Consider the following 19,470-nt stretch of genomic DNA (forward strand, 5'->3'; position numbering starts at 1 on the left):
GCAGCTGGCCTGGCACCACAGGAGGGTCGTGTTGTTGGCTGGAGTGATGACTTGCCTGAGAGAGAGTAGCTGACAGATGTTCATTCACCAGTTCTGACGTAGGAGTGGTGTTGGTCCTATGTTCTTCCAGCTGTTCTTGATCACTGGTGTCTGTGATGGCTGTACAATCAGATGATGAAACTATCTTGCTATCACTCTTGCAGGCTTTTGACAGTGTGTGTGATATTTTTCTGCGAAGCTCTTTAAAAAACTCAACAAAGGTTAACCCTCTTTTTGGCCATCTTGATCTTTCATTGTATGTTATTACTGTAACATGGGCTGAGGTTTCTTGCTGGAATTTTACCAGATTGTGAACAAAACAATCAGTTGAAATATTATCTCTTATGCAGCCCATAGGAGAACAAATAAGCCTATCAAGTTTCTTCTTCTTAAAATCAGTAGTTAATTGCTGAAAGGCTTTGTTATAGTCCTCTGGGGTGGGTTTCTCGTAGTATTTGGCTTTGGTTACAAGACCGTACACTGTGGCTCCTTCCTTAGCAGTTTGGCAAGTCAGGTGCGAGCTGGTGAAATTAGAAGTGTCAGGTTTACCAAAGTGTTCTTTAAAAACTACAGCGACACCTGCACTCATTTGTTTGTCATTCTGTACATCCGCCGAAATGCAATGTGCAAACGCAACATTGTTTTTGTTGTGGAACTTATTTATTGACTTTCTCATATGAGTTTCAATTATTTGAAAATTTTTTGATGAGTTATATTTCCAATTTACTGCATTAATAATAAGGTGGGCGAGTTTATTTTTTCCAATATTGTTCAGATGAAGGCCATGTCTGGTAAAATGCTGTCTTCCAAATCCGTCAAGATTTATGAGGTATAAATTCTGGGTTTTTGCTACCAATGACCTGATGAGGTTATTCACTGCTGCCAACCTTTGAGCATCATCTTGCGTAATCGGTACATCAAAACGTTTGAGAACAGTTGTGATGAAAGTAGGTCTTGTTTTACAAACGTGAGATAACTTACTCTCCAAGCTTTCATGAATAGAGTTTAATTTGTTGTCCAAATACTCATTTGTTCCTCCCATAATAACAAGTGGATTCTGTGTTTCAATGACTGAGGATTCAATTATTTGAAGTAGTCCCGCATTGGGTCTGACGTATCCAAAGGCCTTTATCCTGTTGTTGCTTAAACTTTCAATTTTTGCTTGCACATTTCTTCCTTGGCTGTCCGAGCAAAAAGTTATACTAAGTGTATTATTTTGACCATCCAGAGTGTTATTTATTTTTCTTAGTAGGTGATTTTCTTTTACAACATTACTTTTTATGGATTGGTTGGATGGAGATTCTTTTACATCTTCTACATCGGGACGCAAATGTTCATACTTATTTGACAGGGCTAGGATGTTATTTGTTGACTGTTGTTGTTTAGAAGCAGCTAAACCACTTCTCCTAGTAACAGAAATCCATCCACATTGGTTACTATTACTTTCCTTCGCATTTTTGTTGCTCTGGTAGGTCGAGTTTACATTAGTGCAACTAACTGATGATGAACATTTGTTGACATCAATAACTTTATGTGTTGTGCTATGACTTATTATTGGCTTAAACATCATTGAAGCGATTGTCTTAGATGTAAAGTTGATTTGAGAGTTGTTTAACATCTCAATTTCAATTACAATTGTATTATGATGTGGATATTTTCATGAACAATACCAGGTATTAAGAGGAGTGTATGTGATAAATGGCAAATACGGCAATCAAAAAACGGAAAGGCCTTCCCGACACTGCTTTACATTCACGTTTAGTGTGTGAACTGCATTTTGAACCTAACTGCTTTATAAATAAGGTATGAGAAGTTGAAGTAAAAAGGAAGCTGTACCAACATGACTAGTTATGTACTAACAAACTATGGATGTACACCCGTTGTCACTCAGCAGTCTGCACTCATTACTGCCTCTACAGACGATCACCACTGTCTCGCGGCAGCCCCTTCATATCATAGCAATAAATTCACCAGTATTTTTACTGTCAATGTCTCATTATCTTTAGAGTCTGCCTAAACACAGTTATGATAGAGTTCCGAAATATATTATTAACTACCTTCATCATACTATTATGCAATAATTTGTAATTTATTGTCAATTTTAAAATCAACATACGTTGAACGTTGTGGTTTAAGTGTTTATCAACGACGACCACTAAGAGGGAAATAAAGTATCCTAGGCTATATATTTATGGGATTCAATTTTGGAGAGGGGTGGTTAGGCAATTCCTGCTCCAGGGTGCTCCAATCCAAACCTGGCTATGCCAAAACAATGCCTTAATGTTTATTCAGGAACTTACCATGAATAGCTATACCGGTACTTGAAAGGCGAACGAAATGCCTGTTTTAAAATGTAGTTACAGGCTTCTGGTACAAAGTATTCAACCTATTGTTTAATATAATGTTTAAAACAGGCCATACCAGTAAATTGAGATGTCCGGTCACTCGGGTTAGTTCACTTTCGTGTGATTGCGAGGCTGTGACTGACCTCCAATTTCCAACCAAAATACCGTTTTTACGTGGTAAAGATAACCTCTTTAATTTATGTACAACTAAGGTTCCGCTGTTGTTAAAAATATGTGTTCTTAAATTTATTTTATATAGTCGTCAGTTAAAAGATTTGTTATATAAAACAATCCAAATCTAAAATCTATATTTTATATCTTATGCTCTAAATTTTCTTCAAAGCTCAGTTGCAAACGGCACTTACAAAACACCAATAATGTGACGAGATAATACGTAGTTTGAAAACAAATGCCGATTTGTGTAGATAAATGTTCTTCCTACAAACTACTATGTGTATATTTGCTATGTTTAAAAAGGTCAAGTAGCCAGTGAATGGTTAGGTAGTAGTTGACTAACCATACATTCCTCATCGTGAGTTAGTAGCAAGGTATTGCGTAAGTCTAGAAATCCGGAAGCAACCTTGTGGATAAAAATTCTGAAAACAGAAAAGTCGACGAACTCACAAATAGTCACTAATTATTAAGACTTGTAGGATTTAAAAATTTCTAAATTGTTAAGGGTTCTCTAAATGTACGTCAAAATTCAATGCAGAAAAACTAATATAACATTGTAAGCTTATTATATCACTGTGACTGCAATTTTTGAATATTTTTATTAATTCATGTTTATATCAGTAAACATTTAGAAGCCTATCCTTTAGCTCTTTGTTACGTGGTAAATTAAATAACTGCCATTTTTCTAAAAAGATAAAGTTTTGGTACATTAATGCTGTGCGCTTTCAAACTTGAGATACGATGACGACGGGTCGGCGAGTGCGTTGCGTACAGGCAAGTTAATCCCGAGCACGCGAACATTACCGATCTCACTCGAACTTGAATGGTAATGCAGATCGAGACTTGACACAGCGCCTCTGTTGAGGGACCACCCAACTAAGAGAAGGTGGCCCCATCCAAAAACGACTTGGCACAAAATTGCCGTAAGGTGCATTATCTATTTTGCGTAGCATATGTAATCTTTGCCTAAACAATAGAGAAAAATAAATTATAAAAAATTAGCAAAATATCACAAATTATTCATGAAATTAAAAAACATAAACATAACTGTAAACAATCCAACTTTTACAGTTAGTCCTCATTGTGTATCACAGTTTTTTGTTGCTGCTTAGTTCAAATTAGCTGTCTTCATAAATGCAAAAAATTATAGTGCTGCACCCTGTTGGTAAATAGTATAACTTTTTAATACTTTTGCATATCATAGAACCAACTTTTTTAGTTGAAACAGCTGACTTCATTCTTTAGTTCACTTTAAATATGAATACTCATAAGGTTAACATGGGGAACTACAGAGCCACTGGGGCGGAGCCCCAAAAGGATTTTTTTAAATAAAAATATATACATATACATAATGTTAATCGGGAATGTGAGCTATCATCATGCCCAATTTCAACCGAATCCGTCCAGTAGTTAATGCGTGATTTAACTTCAAACAAACAAACACACAAACTTTCACATTTATAATATTAGTAAGATATTGAATGAATGAATGTAATGATATATGTTATGTTTATTTTCACATAATATATGCAGCATGAACAAAATACATACTTTTGAAAAAAGAGAGAATATACGCCAAAAGAGGGATTGCACTTTTCAAAGAAAACCTGCTAACACAGAATTGGAATGACGAACTGCTCACAGAAAATGTAAATCAAGCCTACAACAATTTCCACAACACCATACAAGCAGCTCTCAATGACATCTGCCCCCTTAGAACTGTAAGAAGACGGCAGCACAAAAAAAGGCAGTATTGGGACAATGAATGCACAAGGCTTAAAAACAACTACATTAATGCCTTGGAAAAAGAACAACGTGCAGGGCGAGCGGAAGACAAAGCAGACACAGCAGCCAATAAAAAAAAAAATGACCTAAGACTGAAAACCCTCAAGAAAGAAAACACTGCAGCACACATCAACCAGGCACAAAATAAATCAATAGCTCTGTGGCAGGTAATAAACAATGAAAGAAAAGCAACAAGAAGCACAGAAAACCAGCTAATGCTTCAGATAAATGGAGAACAGATAAGTGACCCTCATGAAGTAGCAAACCACTTCAACACTTTCTTTGCCACAGTAGCAGAAAGAACACCCCAAGTTAACAACAGAAACCCAAACAGCATCCTCCAAGTCATACCACCCATAACAGACCACAACCTGCAGTTTCACCCAACAACACATGCAGAAGTAATGAAAGCTATAGACAATATAAATAGGTTAACATACCTTACGACGTCAATCCTAAAACTAGTCTATGGCGACTAGTTTCGAAAAATCAGTGGTTTCATTGTCGATCCTCTTGCCTCTTAAAAATATTGGGACATCTTGTTGTAGTCAATACACAATAGTACATTTAACATATATAAAAGCGAACACGGACACAAACTATTTACAAAAATAAGTGCGCGGCCGGCCATAAGTACCGCGGTGACGGGCACGATGCAACTAACCGACTCCTGTCTGTTGACATTGACCTCGGAGGGGGTGAAGCAGCTGATTTTGAGCGCTTTCGTTATCAATGTCCTGAACCCTATCAAATATTATGTTACGGCCAAAATTTAGTTTTTCATTTAAAATGTCGTGAGGATATTTCTTGGTTGCTTTGTAGATTTCTAAGCTTTCTGGAACATTCATTGAGGGGATTTGGTACATTTGTGTAAAATATTTAGGCTATCATTGCAGCTATTAACATTATGGTTTTTGTTGATCAGGTGTTCAGGTGTGAAACCACTGATGTTTCGAAACTAGTCACCCTAGACTAATTTTAGGATTAACGACGTAAGGTATGTTAGCCTATTTATATTGTCAATTATAAATCCTGGAGGCAATGATGAATAGAAAGCGTAAGACTCCTTAAAATTAAAAACTTCTACAGGCATCGTTGAAATCTCAGCAAAAATTACAAAACAATGTAAAGAAGCACTTACCGGCCCGCTCACATACATAATCAACAAGCCCCTAAACCAGGGAGTTTTCCCAACAAAATTAAAGATAGGCCTAGCTAAAATATATCCAAAGTATAAAAAATACCCCTGCCGCAGCAATCCTGCAGACTCAGCGAATTTCCATTTGCCTGATTGGAATTACACTAAAATGTCTCCCTAAAAATATCACATTTATTCCCCATTTAAATAGAACTAGGTGAACCCGTGCGAATTCGCACGAATAATAAGTTAGGATATTATAGCAAAGTCGTAGAAGTTGCGTCGTTGTATCGACGTTGGTCTTGAGCTCAATCGTTGGCTATATGCATTTTAAGTTCTTTTTGCTGTTCAGTAGGAGTATTTTGCAGGATGGAGCTCATCATGCTGAAAACTTGCGCGTATGGATTAATATCAACCAAATGTTGAGTCAAAATGTGCATGAGTTCAGTGCTGCAAGAGCCATTAGCTTTGTTTTGCATTCTTTCTTGAACAGCGGTTTCGACGTCGTATATATAAATTTGGGCATATGTTGGATGCTCCCCTTCTGACGGTTGAAATGTGCCAATTGAGTGATAAATTGTATCGTGCACCTTCTTATACAGAAATGCTTCAACCGTTATGTTCTTCAATTTTAGCTTGATTGCTGACCATTGCTGAGTTGTACGATCTAATGTTCTCTTTGTAGTTTCTGCTCAAATGATCTGTAGGCTCTGGATATAATAGATTTATCGGGATGGTGGTAGATTCACTTTTCATTTATGGCAGCAGGATGAAAATCCTTCGCCTCGTCCTATTTGTTCTTCTTTAAAATGTAGCGCACCTCATTTCTGACATTTCAATGCCATCTCACCAAGTGAATGCTGCTGAATTCTTGTACTGTATTTGTCAGGGTAATTTGTAAGTACACGTTGCCACTCACGGTTCCAGCTCCTCGTCTGGGCTCCTTACGTTTTGCATTGCTTGCAGTATGTTGACTCACCGTGTCCGACCGGCAATATTTCTTTGTCGTCGGGTCCTTTGGCATGTTTAAACAAAAATAATATGTCAAACTTTTCTCCCGTCATGTCTTATAGGTAACATTTCTTTGCCAGGTTTCTAATTATTTTTAAAAACATGCAAACTATTTACATTTCAAAACCAAACAAAACAGCTGGGATTTAATTTTTTTAAACTAATGTATTGACATCTGTTTCAGAATATAATAACATTCAAATCAATCACAATGTTATCCTTATGGAAGGAACTTTGAGGGCAGCCCACGCCCTTAAAAATATATATTTCAAAAATCTAAAGCCAGTTTGCACATCTACACACCTAGACGAACATTTTGGTACATAATATGTGGGGTTAAATCTTAAAACAAAAAAGCCTTATTGTTCACAAAGATTCATGTCGCGTATTAAATATATAGATTAGTTTAACGAGTTCTTAGGTTTGCTGAAACAGGGAGGGTATTATTTCTCCTTCACACAAATGACATGCCAGACATGCATATAAATGACATGCCATAATTACATAGGGAGGGATAGCCAACACAAACCTATAAAGGGTCCTCAAACAACAAAAAAGAGGGATCAGATGCCTGGCAGACCTACGATATCAGGAAAGCTTCCGAAAACACTTTAAACAATTCAAAATCCTCACTGTAATATCACTCTACATACGCGAAACAAACCTATTTGCAATAAGCTCACAACAAACAAGACACCAGGGGTCATACACCAATTCAACACAAGGCATGCCTCAAACTTTGCCTTGCCACCACACCATCTCAGCCTTTTTGAAAAGAAACCAGCATACAAAGGAGCTTTGTATTACAATCATCTACCTGAGCAGCTCAAGACACTACCACTACACACTTCAAGATCAAATTGACATAATGACTACAGGACAGACCATTGTACACAGAAGCCGAATTCCTGAAAAAAACACCACCAGTGGATCTTCCCCTTAACCCTACAATGTTGTAAATAGTTTTAAGTTAACCATCTGGAATTTGTTGACGCATTACTATTCTCTATAAATTATGTAAATAAAGAAATAGTGTCTATTGTCTACATACAAAAAAAATCTACAAAGGAAGCAATTTTACCCCCTCCACCTCACCCTAACCTTGAACAGCCAACAGCTCAAACCCCTCAAACCAGGTTAATGTTGTGAACAGAGTAAAGTCAGGGTGGTAGCTTACCTTACTTCTTTAAACAGCTCAGTGACAGCAATGAATACAAACCCTTTAAAAAGCTAAATGCTAATGGAGAATAGTCAAACTGGAATTTTGGCGCTGCAATGAGCTTAGCTCAACCGCCGCTCCGATCGCTCGCGCAACGGCCGCACTACTCTGTCTCTCTCTCTCTCCCTCTCTCTAAGTTTATTCTTTGTCTCACTCTCTCTCTAAGCCAATTCTTTGTCTCACTCTCTCTCATTCAGTCAGCTGACTTAGCTCGCTAGTCTATCTAGCGTCCGCCGACGGAACTATCCGAAATTCAAATATTCCCAGACTGATTTTTTAACAAAACAATATAGGTTTTGTATTCATTGACAACAGTAACAGTCCTAACATACACAATTGAGCCTGGCTGGTTTCTTGAGTTTATTACCTGGATAGGACAGAGAGCCAGGATGGTTGGAGTTAGTAATGGCTAAACCAATTCTCTACATAGTTGAATGAAATAAAAGTGGCTTGCACAGTCTGCAGTCATCTGTGTGCTAGTTCTTTACTAATTGACAGAACACCAGAGAATAAAAACATTGAACTGTTTATTTGATTAAAATAGTTTTCAAGTTTGTTATATAAGGTATCTAGATATAGGCTACAAAAGAAGAAATATTAAAGCTACTTATTTCATTCTACTTGTAACAATATAATCACATCTTTAAAATGTTTCATTTTAGTTTTGCGACTGCTACCATTGATTAAGAAAAGTGTAGGATAACCTACAGTCAATATTCCATGGTTTCAAACATCTTACCACCAGTAGAGACTTCGACAGTATATGAAAATAAAAACAGACGTTTTAAAGAAGCACCTTTGGATAGGAAGAAGCTTCAGTATCCAATAGTGAATGGTAGAATTGAGAATATGGTGATACGGAATTTTAAAAAGATTGTATTTAGAAGGTTGTCAAAGTTAGGATTCATAGTGATAATTAGGTGAGAAATCCCGTCACATTTTTGTTATTTCTTCAGTTAGGCTAACTTAAATTAGAGAAATTAAAAAAAAAAATACTGACCTTAATTAAGAGTGTTCACTAATAACTTCTTAGGAGCAACATCGGTAAAACTTTTACGATCTCCAAATCAACGTGTGAAGCAAACTTAAACTTTCTGGAAACAATCAGCCCCAACAAAAATTTGATTCAAAAAGTACATTCCGATTTTTCTTTGATTTAAGTGGTTTGATATTAAAGAACGTTTTTATTAGTGTATACTCCTCAACTTATTTTTTAAGTTATTCTTGTAAGTTACACTATTCAAGTTACCTAATCCAGCCAGGTAAATGGAAATTCGCTTAGTCTGCAGGATTGCTGCGGCAAGGGTATTATGATAGTATAAAAGACTGTGAGGTGTTGAATGGTTCCTCAAGCTAGTACCTAACAAATTCTGATATCCGTTGTAAATTTGGAGCCATCAGACAAAGTACTGCCAGTGTAGGCTATATTCAAAGGACTTCTCGTAGTTCTAGCTTAAGCTATGACAGTTAATGCTCTGGGTCAGTTCATAGCAAGGGTAGGATAGTACCAGCTGGGTGGGCCTATTGTTCCGTCTCCTGCATTTTCATATGAACAACTTTATGTGACTGGAGGTCTATCAAATTCATCGTTAGGGACAAAGGATGTTTGCAAAAAAACACTGAAAAAACAAGGTCAACTCCTGAAAAATGATAAAATATGAAGCCTATTTACGATAAATATTGTTAAATGATGTACTATGAAATTTATTTATTTTGTTTGCCACTCCTACATTTCTACTTGACAACTGCTCAATTTAGAGCAATGGATGGACTTGTTAACTTATATATTTAAAAGAAAGATCTAAACTTGTTGTGATTTAAATCAATGCTAAAAATGTACAACTTTTTTGTAACTACATCATATCAGGCACGGTTTGCTATTATGATAAGAAAGAAGCATTAACATTTATTCCCCAATTTGGTCATATCATCTTACTGATTGTGTTGATGGAGGAGATTTTTCCCATGTGCTAAGGATTCATTATAACATCAGGGTTATAATAGATAGGCCTAGTAATAATACTGTAGGCCAAGATAGATTTGATTCGAAATAGCAATGTGCTACAAGATCTTAAAATACATTTTATATTCTAACAAGTTTATTTTTAAATTTGACAATTTTTTTACAAACAGCAAGTGTGTATGAGGGTTGCATGATTCTTTTTAGGACAAACTAAGACAATAAGTTAATTATAGGCCTAATCAAATTGTTTACACGGTTGTTTTTTTTTTCATTGGTTATTATTCACAAATAAGATAATACAAGTTGAGATTGTAGATAGAATCTGCCCGCACGACGCAAAGTGGCACGGAGGGGAGCCCTTGTACAACTCAAACTACTGTACCGTACAACCAAACTACATCAGATTAAACAATAAAATAATTAGCAGCCGATGATCATCTCATGTCATATTTCAAAACTCACATAATAGAATCTCCCTACTTTATTTGAGTAGCCTATAATGGGAAATACTAGAGGCCCGTCGAAATCGATGGTTACTAATTGATAATTACTTAACTCCATTTATTTACAATTTTTGTTGTTAGTGATTCACCAGCGTGCTTTAGATACGTCCGATCTTATTAATCAATAGGGTTTAACTAAAATAAAAGCTCGTATTTCACTGAAGGTAGGCTACTTAGATCAAAACATATAGGATAATGTAATTAGACCTGGTGAAATACATCTTTAATTGAAAAATACCCCTGCGCAGAAAACCTGTAGACTAAGCGAATTTCCATTAGCCTGATAGTAAACACTAAAATGCCTCCTTAAAAATATCACATTTATTCCCTATTTAAATAGAATTAGTTTAACGAGTACTTAGGTTTGCTGCAACAGGGAGGGTAAAAAAGGTGGGTTTTTTTTCGTAATATGTTAATAGTTTAGTAAGAAATGAATGTATTTTCCAAATTCCATCAAAAAATGTTCATAAACAAGCATACTACAAGATTTGACTTATTCTCCACAAGAAAAAACATGGGAATTTGAAATTAACAATTTTTTTGAATTTTCTCCGTAACCATTAGGCACACATTACCGCTTCAATATACTCAATTATTTGTTTTTTTTTAAGCTCTACAAAATGGTTTGGAAAGAAATTTTGAAACTTTGTGTTTTAGGGACAAAAATGGGAAAACCCTATTTTTACCCTATAAAACCCCCCATAAACCCCGTTCCCATAGTCTGATCATGATGGTTCGAGAACTCGTTCGAATATATGTAGGTTTACACGTTTGTACCAAATTTTATCAAAATCGAATAATTTTTTCTTGAGTTATTGTGCTAACGGCGGACACATAGGCTATAATGGAGCGGCAAAATGATCTGACGGTTTGCTTTGCCTCCCTATCGAGCGAGTAAATGGCGGAGGGTGGTGAGAATAGGGACGTTACAAAGCCAACGTGCGGACATTTTTAGTAACCATGGAGTTGTGGACAGCAAGGCATCATGTATTTGTAGCGGAAGTGTTTTTAAAAGTGGCAATTCCTGTGTACCTGTTCAGCAGACGATTCAATGTGGGTCAAGGAATAAAAGTCCCAACTCGAAAAACCATTTTGCTGTGGGTGGGTAACTTTAGATCTACTAGTTCAGCATTGAAACTAAAATCAACAGGCCATCCAGGGTCAGCCCGGACGCCAGAGAACGTCAAGAGAGTGAGGAAGACTGTGTGGTGTGGTTGAGAGTGCGATTCGTCGCTCATAATAACAATTTGGTTACGTGTAAGCAAATCGATCACTTGTTCTGAAAATGAGATGCACTTGGCTTAACCACTGGGCATCAACTGTTGCATGATTGCCATTTTGTATGCATGAAAGTGCAGGCCGTATCGTGATACTATTCCACCGAGCGGCCAGACACTTGTTTACGTGCTGGCTGCCGACGACTAGCTTCCACAGCTTCTCTCCATACTCTCTCGACGTTCTCTGGCGTCCGGGCTGATCTTGGCCTGTTGACTTTTTTCAATACTGAACTAGTGTATCTGAAGTTACCCACCCACGGCAAAATGGTATTTCAAGTTGGGAATATTCACTTTGGATCCACATTGAAACGTATACGGAACTGCTACTGAACAGCTACACAGGAATTGCCCCTTTAAATAAACACTTACATTAATGCACGGTGCTCTGCCATCCACAGCTCCATGGCTACTTAAAATGTCCGCACATTGTCTTTGGAACGCCCCTATTCCCACCACCCTCCGCCACTCACTTGCTCGACAGGGCGGCAAAGAAAACCATCAGATCATTTTGCCGCTCCCTGTATATACGTACTAGCAGAATACCCGTCCTTCGTACGGGTTTGGCATCTATATATATAAAAGGCAATGCCCTCACTGACTCACTCACTCATCACTAATTCTCTTACTTCCCATTTACCTAGGAGGCTGAAATTTGGTACACTGATTCTTTAGGCATTAAATAGGAAAACTAAGCTGTTTTTATTCTGATCGGACTCTCGGGCTGCGCCCCAGTGGCTCTGGAGTTTCCCATTATAACCTTATGAGTACTCATATTTAAATGGAATTAATGAACCTTAACAGCTGTTTCAATTAAACAAGTTGGTTCTGTTCTATGATGTTCAATAGCATTAAAGTTACAAGGATTACCAACAGGGTGCAGCACTATTATTTCTTTTACATTTATGACAACAGCTAATTTGCAACCAAAAGATGAGTGAGCGTAGCGAACGAACTTCGACCTGGAGGCGAGTTAGCGTAGCGAATGAGCTAACCTGAAGGCAAGTGAGTGCAGCGAACAAGCTCCAACCTAAAAGTGAGTGAGCGTAGCAAACAAACTTCAACCAGGACGTGATTGAGCCATGCGAACGAGCTCACTTATGAAGTTAAACGGGACAAAGCCCGCGGGTACAGCTAGTATAACTAAAATGCTTATTTCAGTTATACTCATGCTTTTTGTTTGCAATGGAAGAGGACACAGTTTGAGAAAATTTTGTTCTTTTAATTTCCAATATCTAGCTATAGTATAACACATGTACCATACAGTAGCCATAATGTTCTACCACTACATCTAAACAATAAAATACCCCCGCCGCAGCAAACCTGCAGACTAAGCGAATTTCCATTTGCCTGATTGGATTTACACTAAAATGTCTCTTTAAAAATATTAAATTTATTCCCTACTTAAATAGCATTAGCCCTGATGAATTTCTCCACACTTTAGCACCAAGTGGTTATGTCTCACAAGTTATGTTTATAAAAAGGTGGAATTGTAATTTTACTAAGAAATTTAAATCCATAAAAAGGACTGGTTAATGGAACCAGAATAATGGTGAAAGAGATTAATGACAAAGTCTTGAATATGAAAATGATTACTGCAAGTTTTTTACTATTCCAATTCGTCAGGGGAAATTTTCTCCTGAAATTCAAACATCTGCAGTTCCAATGCCAAATTGCTTTTGCCATGACCATCACAAAAATTCAAGGACAGACACTTGAAAAAGTTTGTCTTATCCATCTGCCATAATTGTACGTAATTGCGGCATTCATTGTAAGTACCGCGCTTTTGATTAACTAAAAATAATGGTGAAAAAACAACGAAACCAAGGTCTTCTGGTTAAAGACATTATTAGAGTGTTTGCAAAAAAAAAATCTTATGGAAAGAGTTTCACCTTTAACATGTCAAAAGCAAGATAAATGTTAACTGTTCTATCAGGCAGTAAGTTATTGTGTACCTACTCTGTTAAAACCTTTATTAAAACATTAGCAGAGTATTGACTTTTGATTTATTATGTAGGCCTAGTGACAAGATAAAATTGTAATTTAAATTATTGAAATGTAGTTAATATTATTAATTGGAAACAACTAGTTTTAATCCTCGTTTTACAGCCACTTAGGAATCTCTCCAACAAAAACTGATTGCATTTTTGGATTCAGCGTACGACAAAAACTGTAGGCCTAAGTAGACATAAAAATTACATCATATCCCAATGTAGACATATTAAATACGCAGAGGATACGCGTCCGGTAACCGGACGTGGATTAGGATTCCGGCAGTTACTGTCATAACCTAACCTAACCAACCAAACTTGCTGATAATAAAAAAATTGAATGGAGGTTAAATTATGTTCATAAAATAAAATTATAGGCCTAAATGCCAAAAATTCTAACAAAAGATTAACAGCTAAGAATAAATGGCATTCAAAGGAAAATATTTGACAACAAGTTAAAGTTACCGATGGGATTTCGAACCAGGGACCACTTGCATATCAGCCGAGCCCTCTATCCACTACACCACGAACACCAATGGCTGTACATCGTATCGTTGTGGTAATGTCGTTCCGGGCCCTCACAACCCAGGGACGTCACTGCAGGACGCCTAACTTAATCCACGCTCGGTTACCGGACGCCTAACTTAAGTAATCCACGTTCGGTTATCGGAATCGTATCCTCTGTGTATTAAATAATTGCCAACGACTAAGTAAAGTGTACCCCCACTTGAATTTACTCAACGAAACTTAAGTTATTTTAATTGTACGGTCACTTAGGAATCTCTCGACAAAACTTATTGCATTTTCGGATTTGACATACAAAAAACTGTATTAAGTATAGGCTACCTAGACAACAAAATTACAGTTTTAACCATTGTAGCAACAACAGAATGATTACTAGGCCTACCCGTTTTATTAGGCCTATACTTGGCATTATCTGTAAACTATCTTGTATTTTGTTGAACAAATTGTAACTGAAATTGGCTGCTTGTCGGAGGAATAAATAAAAACAAAAAATTGTATAACTTATACGAATTAAGACAATTTGCAGTACCTTACAGAGAAATTAACAATTAGGTTATTGTTCAGTTTCCACAACTCACCTAAAACGAGTACATAGCAGTTAAATAAAACCTCTCTGAACCAATTTTCACAGTAAATCAACTTGTCTTTACACAAAAAAACTATTACATCAGGCAAAGAGGTTATGGCCTAACTACCTATTCTAACTTAGGCCTATGATTGTCAATACTGTATTAATATCTTTAAAATAGTGCATCAAACAAACCAACCTTGACAAAGTTGTACGCAAATTTCATGAAAACTGACGATTTAATTCAACTCAATAACTTCTCTCACATTCAAAATTCAACCACAGAGTTGTTAGTTTTACTATGGTTTTATGAACTAAACAACGACTAAACAAACAGTAAACATTAACACTGACTGAACAACTGAAACTGAACTGAACTGAATACTCACTGATTTAACAATTATTAACTAACAATAACATTAACTGAATTCACATTCACTCACAGTTCACTTCACTGGACTGGACTGAAGAAACTCTGTCTGAGAGTGAGACTGCCAAAGCGTAGCCAAAGAAGATTTTTTTTCCCTAGGACGCTAGGCACGAGCCCTGATTGCCCTGAATAGTTATTCACATTCTTCACATTGCTTCAGGCTAGGGGTTAGGGGTTACGGCATTATCACTTAGATAAAATTCATTGGTAATTTGGTGGGATTTGAACCCGGGACCGGGGACCCCACGATCCGGAGTCCCGCCCTCCGCTCTAGGAGGATTCGATTAAACATTAAGGAGAGGGCACGCGAATAGGAATACACATGTTGTGGTGAAGCCAGCTTTAGCAGAACACTAGAGGGGCACGCGGAGCCGTAGAGTGGCAAAAAGCTGCAGCTATAACATGAGTGAGATAGGGAAAAACGCGACGCGCGCTGTTTCGAATTAAAATTGCCGCTAAACTAAAACACCTGTGTTATTCTCCGATGGCATTCTTAAAGTAAATTAAATTTTCTATCAAACTGTGTCAATTATTTCTATAAAAACTATTATTTAATATTTATTATTGACTATTAAAGTTGAAAGAGTTGGCCTGGACTTTGAACATAGGATTACTTTAATTACGTTTTTGAAAAAAATATGATGTATCTATACAAATTAACAATTTATTCGTATTCCTTTAGAATGTCTCGAAAAAAATATTTACCTATATTTAAAAGTAATAGGCTATTAAAAAAAAATTACATTAATTTCTTTTTATTTTTCCAGTTTATGAAACAATCTTACTAATTATAGGTCAAAATGAAAAATTTAATTCGGGTGGTGGAATACATTTTAAATTTGCATTTTTCATAGTTTTCTCGATTTGTTAATACCACTTTTTATTAGTTTTTTAAAGGATTAAAACTTATTTTATTTCTCTTTAAGAAAAATGTTCAAATACACATACAGTACTACTCATGAATTGAGTTTTAATTTATGAACAGTATCTATACTTATTTAATGCACAAGCAGGTTTTTTGTGACAATTACTCCTCCGAAACTACTAAACCGATTGACATGTTTTTGGTGTCATTGGAAAGAGCGTAACGTGAAGTTGTGGAGGAAACTTTCTTTTTACGAAAATTTCCAACCCAAACTCTAAATAACTAACTAATCTAACGCAACGCGTAAATTTAATCTTCTGGATTTTCAAACATAATTTTACACACGTGTTGCTTCAAAAGCTACAAATCAAAATATTGATAAGAAAACGTAGCCGTGTCGTTTCGTTCAGCGTACGTATTTCTTGTGAGAACCATTCGGTTCGGTTAGCTTTTAACTCATCGATAAAGCATTGAATATTTTCATGGTTGTAAATGAATTTTTCAATGGTTTATTTTTTATTTTTTTGGAAATATCACAGTCTTATCAACCAACTCTCCCTTATATAATCGAGTTCAATTATCTGAATTTAGATATTCTTATTCTTGCTTACTAACTAAATATATGTAGTTCGTTAAAACCAATTTAGTGACATCATCTGCAGCTAAGAGATAACAATTATGACTTTAATTCTTCAATAATTTTTATTAAGAGTGGCGTTTTTTAGCGCAACAACAAAACGGTTGCTAAAATAATGGGTTTGAATCGTCCGCCAAGGAATATATTCCTACGCGCCGGAGGAAACACAAGTTTCTAAATCTGGCCAGGAGAGCGCAGGCAAACCAGTGACAAGTTCCCATTGAAACGTGCGGAAGATGCCTTCACTTAAAAGCATATTTTTTTGTTACTGTTTGACTTAATGATTTGAAATATATTTTATTTTAATCTTAATAACATTTCGGATCATGTTTGCGGAATAGTTTCTTCTATGACGTCCTAGCAAAAGCTAAAATAAATTTATGAATATATGGGTTTTACATGATATATTCCTAGAAATCCCTTTATTTTTGTTAAAAAGTCTCCTGCAATAATGATGTGTATTAAATATGCCTTTAATTTTAAACATAGTTCATAATTTTATATTGGCAAATAAGTGAGATATCAGGGTGTATGTGTAACATTGTTCTTATGGATGTAAAAATCCAACATGGCCGCACTCCAACGCCCTCTTAAACGCGCAATGATTGAGAACGGTAAGATATACAGATATACAAAAAACTGATTTAGATGCAGTAAAATGTGTTCGTGAATAGAAGGCCATGTGATAAAGTGTGATACATGTAACCGTTAAGCATTAACATTAAACACATTAGCATTAACATTAAAGCATTAGATTAGCTATTTTTTTACTTTTTAGCTAGAACTTATGTTATAATGCTGTAATTCTTGGGTTAATTCTTGATGTAAAAATGTAAAAGCTCTATAACATGTTAATAAAGTATACACAACTTAAAGGCAATCGTCGGTTTCGTAGTGAAGCCGGATGCCGGCACGGTACGATGCCACTCATCGTTCACAGGATTCAACATCAACGCGAACGGCGCGTCGTGCATGCACCATGCACCTTTGAAAATGTCTACAACTGCACCTGCATCCTGCAACGAGACCTTCTCTGGAGGAACAACCCCCCACCACCGCGCAGTGATGAACACTTCCGGAATTTTATCCCCCTGGAATTTTACCCCCTGGGCAAAGCTGACGTCACTATGACGTAGTAACCTGAGCGCTCAAATGTTTGTTTGCGGGCGGAATTTTACCCCCGCGGATTTGGAAGTCTAATGAAAATATACAGAGCGTGATTAATTAGATTAGCAATAAAACCCGGAATTTTACCCCCTGTCCATATAACTAGCGTTTAGACAACTGAAGATGTACGGGCCGGATATTTACCCCTGGAATTTTACCCCCGGATTTTTACCCCCGGATTTTTGTCCCCCGGAATTTAACGCCCTGCCCTGGCCGGATATAGAAATTATTAAGAGTCTTCAATAGCAAAGTGGCAACTCAAACGCGACCCTGCGACCCAATTCTGGTGGCGCTCTGTAGAACTACCTGAAAGTTTTTGCCGGTATTACGCGTGCCGCATCACACAAGTAGTTCTCCCGCGCCCCTATTCAAACGCTTGTAGGCGAAGAAAAAGAAAGCGAGTTGACGACCGAGGCTAGGTCGACCCGATCGACTTGGACAGCTGTTTTACTGTCTCTCTTTCTTTGCATGCGTAGGGGTGGCGAGGGTTGTAAAATTGCTAAAAGTGAAAGGGACGTCGCTGGCGCTACATTCCTAGTGTTTGGCCCCTTGTTGCTAACACTGGGTCGGCTACTCGAGATCATACAACAGTGTGTGTTTCGTACAAAATTGGGCCCACAGTCACATTAAACTATTATTTTGAGAGAACAGCTGGGTGTAAAAACTTGATAGAGGTGTCCAAAGAAAGGTCTTGGTCAGTAGATGAGTTATCAAAAGAAAAACTAAGTAAAATTGCTACGGGCTCTGTCCCAGAAGCCTTTTAAGTAGGCCAATGCTCAACACAGATTTGTTTACGTTTTGGCCATGTGAATAATACTTTTTAATGAAACGGTTGTTAATTTTAAAATTGTATTTTAAACAACACACATTTATTGGAAGTTACTAAATTGCCCAAAAGAAGTATTTGCAATTTTATTTCCAGATTTTAAAATTAATTTTCTTCTGTATCATGTCATGTTTTGCAATATAACGTGTTCCATTACGAAATCAGTGGAAAATCCTTTTATCACAGTAACTACAATTATTTCTCATTGAACTATCTTATATCTATTTTACGGGTTTGTTTCTACCTTTTTCACCACTTTTGCCTATAGTTTATCATATTATTCTAGACAGATCATCATAGGTTCATGAGATTATTGTCATACATGTTTTCAATCATTGGAAAAATCTTTGATTGTGTAATACAATACAAAATAATACAAGTGCAGAAGGGCACGGTGCACATTTGAGCCGTCTCCATATTTTATTAAATTAATAGTAGTTTACAGCAACTGGATAAACATTTTACAATATTTATGTAGAGATATGTGCATGACTTAGAAAGTCATTAAGCTGGAAAACTGCAATATACTGCAGACTTTTCAGAGAGGTTGTATTCATTCAGCTTAGTGAAAACATAATATAGATATGTGTACAAATAAGAACTTGAACTCTTTGAGAGCCATTGAATGTTATTAGACGAAAAGGGTTGTGCATGTTTACTATTAGCGCTACTCAGCAACAAAAACCATTTAATTTATCTCAAAAATGTATATTCTTAAAGTACACTGAGCAGCAGCCTAAAAAAATCCATGTAACTTACCCATATAGTTCCACAATGCTCAAACTCGCATTGTGACATTATGATTCGGCTTATATTTTTCCAACAGATAATTCACCTGCAGAGAAGAATTTGATTGTACTCTTACCGTGTCTAATAACATCCAAACACAGAAACCTTGCCTAAAAATAGCACCTATCTTGACAAATTATTTGCAGTGGCCTATATTACGGACCGTGGCTCACTGGGTTGGTAACATTATTGAAAATAACACAACATTTTGGCTGTAAAAA

General features: G+C 36.5%; 2 protein-coding genes across 5 annotated transcripts in view; both read right to left on the minus strand.

Annotated features, from left to right (window-relative positions):
• LOC129004444 (nucleoside-triphosphatase THEP1) overlaps positions 1–14,570 on the minus strand; it is a 162,899-nt gene extending 148,329 nt beyond the window's left edge. Inside the window, exon 1 of the mRNA XM_054433066.1 lies at positions 14,546–14,570. The gene's annotated coding sequence lies outside the window, so the exon portion shown is untranslated. The remainder of the gene's footprint in view (positions 1–14,545) is intronic.
• Positions 1–14,906, minus strand: part of LOC129004151 (CCA tRNA nucleotidyltransferase 1, mitochondrial) — a 94,666-nt gene extending 79,760 nt beyond the window's left edge. For 2 of the 4 annotated variants that reach the window (XM_054432956.1, XM_054432716.1), the window contains exon 1: positions 14,735–14,906. Coding sequence is in view for 1 of the 4 variants with exons in the window: in XM_054432716.1 (XP_054288691.1) it covers positions 14,735–14,761 (27 nt within the window). In the remaining 3 variants the exon portion in view is untranslated. Of the gene's footprint in view, positions 1–8,078; positions 8,165–8,711; positions 8,806–14,734 lie in introns of those variants that run through there. The other 2 variants (XM_054432800.1, XM_054432879.1) reach the window with 2 other exon arrangements.
• Between the last annotated feature and the right edge of the window lie 4,564 nt (positions 14,907–19,470).

Source organism: Macrosteles quadrilineatus, unplaced genomic scaffold (assembly GCF_028750875.1).
Source record: "Macrosteles quadrilineatus isolate MER2022 unplaced genomic scaffold, UCM_ALF_1.0 Scaffold_1__1_contigs__length_201487025, whole genome shotgun sequence".
In the NCBI taxonomy this organism is placed as follows: domain Eukaryota; kingdom Metazoa; phylum Arthropoda; class Insecta; order Hemiptera; family Cicadellidae; genus Macrosteles; species Macrosteles quadrilineatus.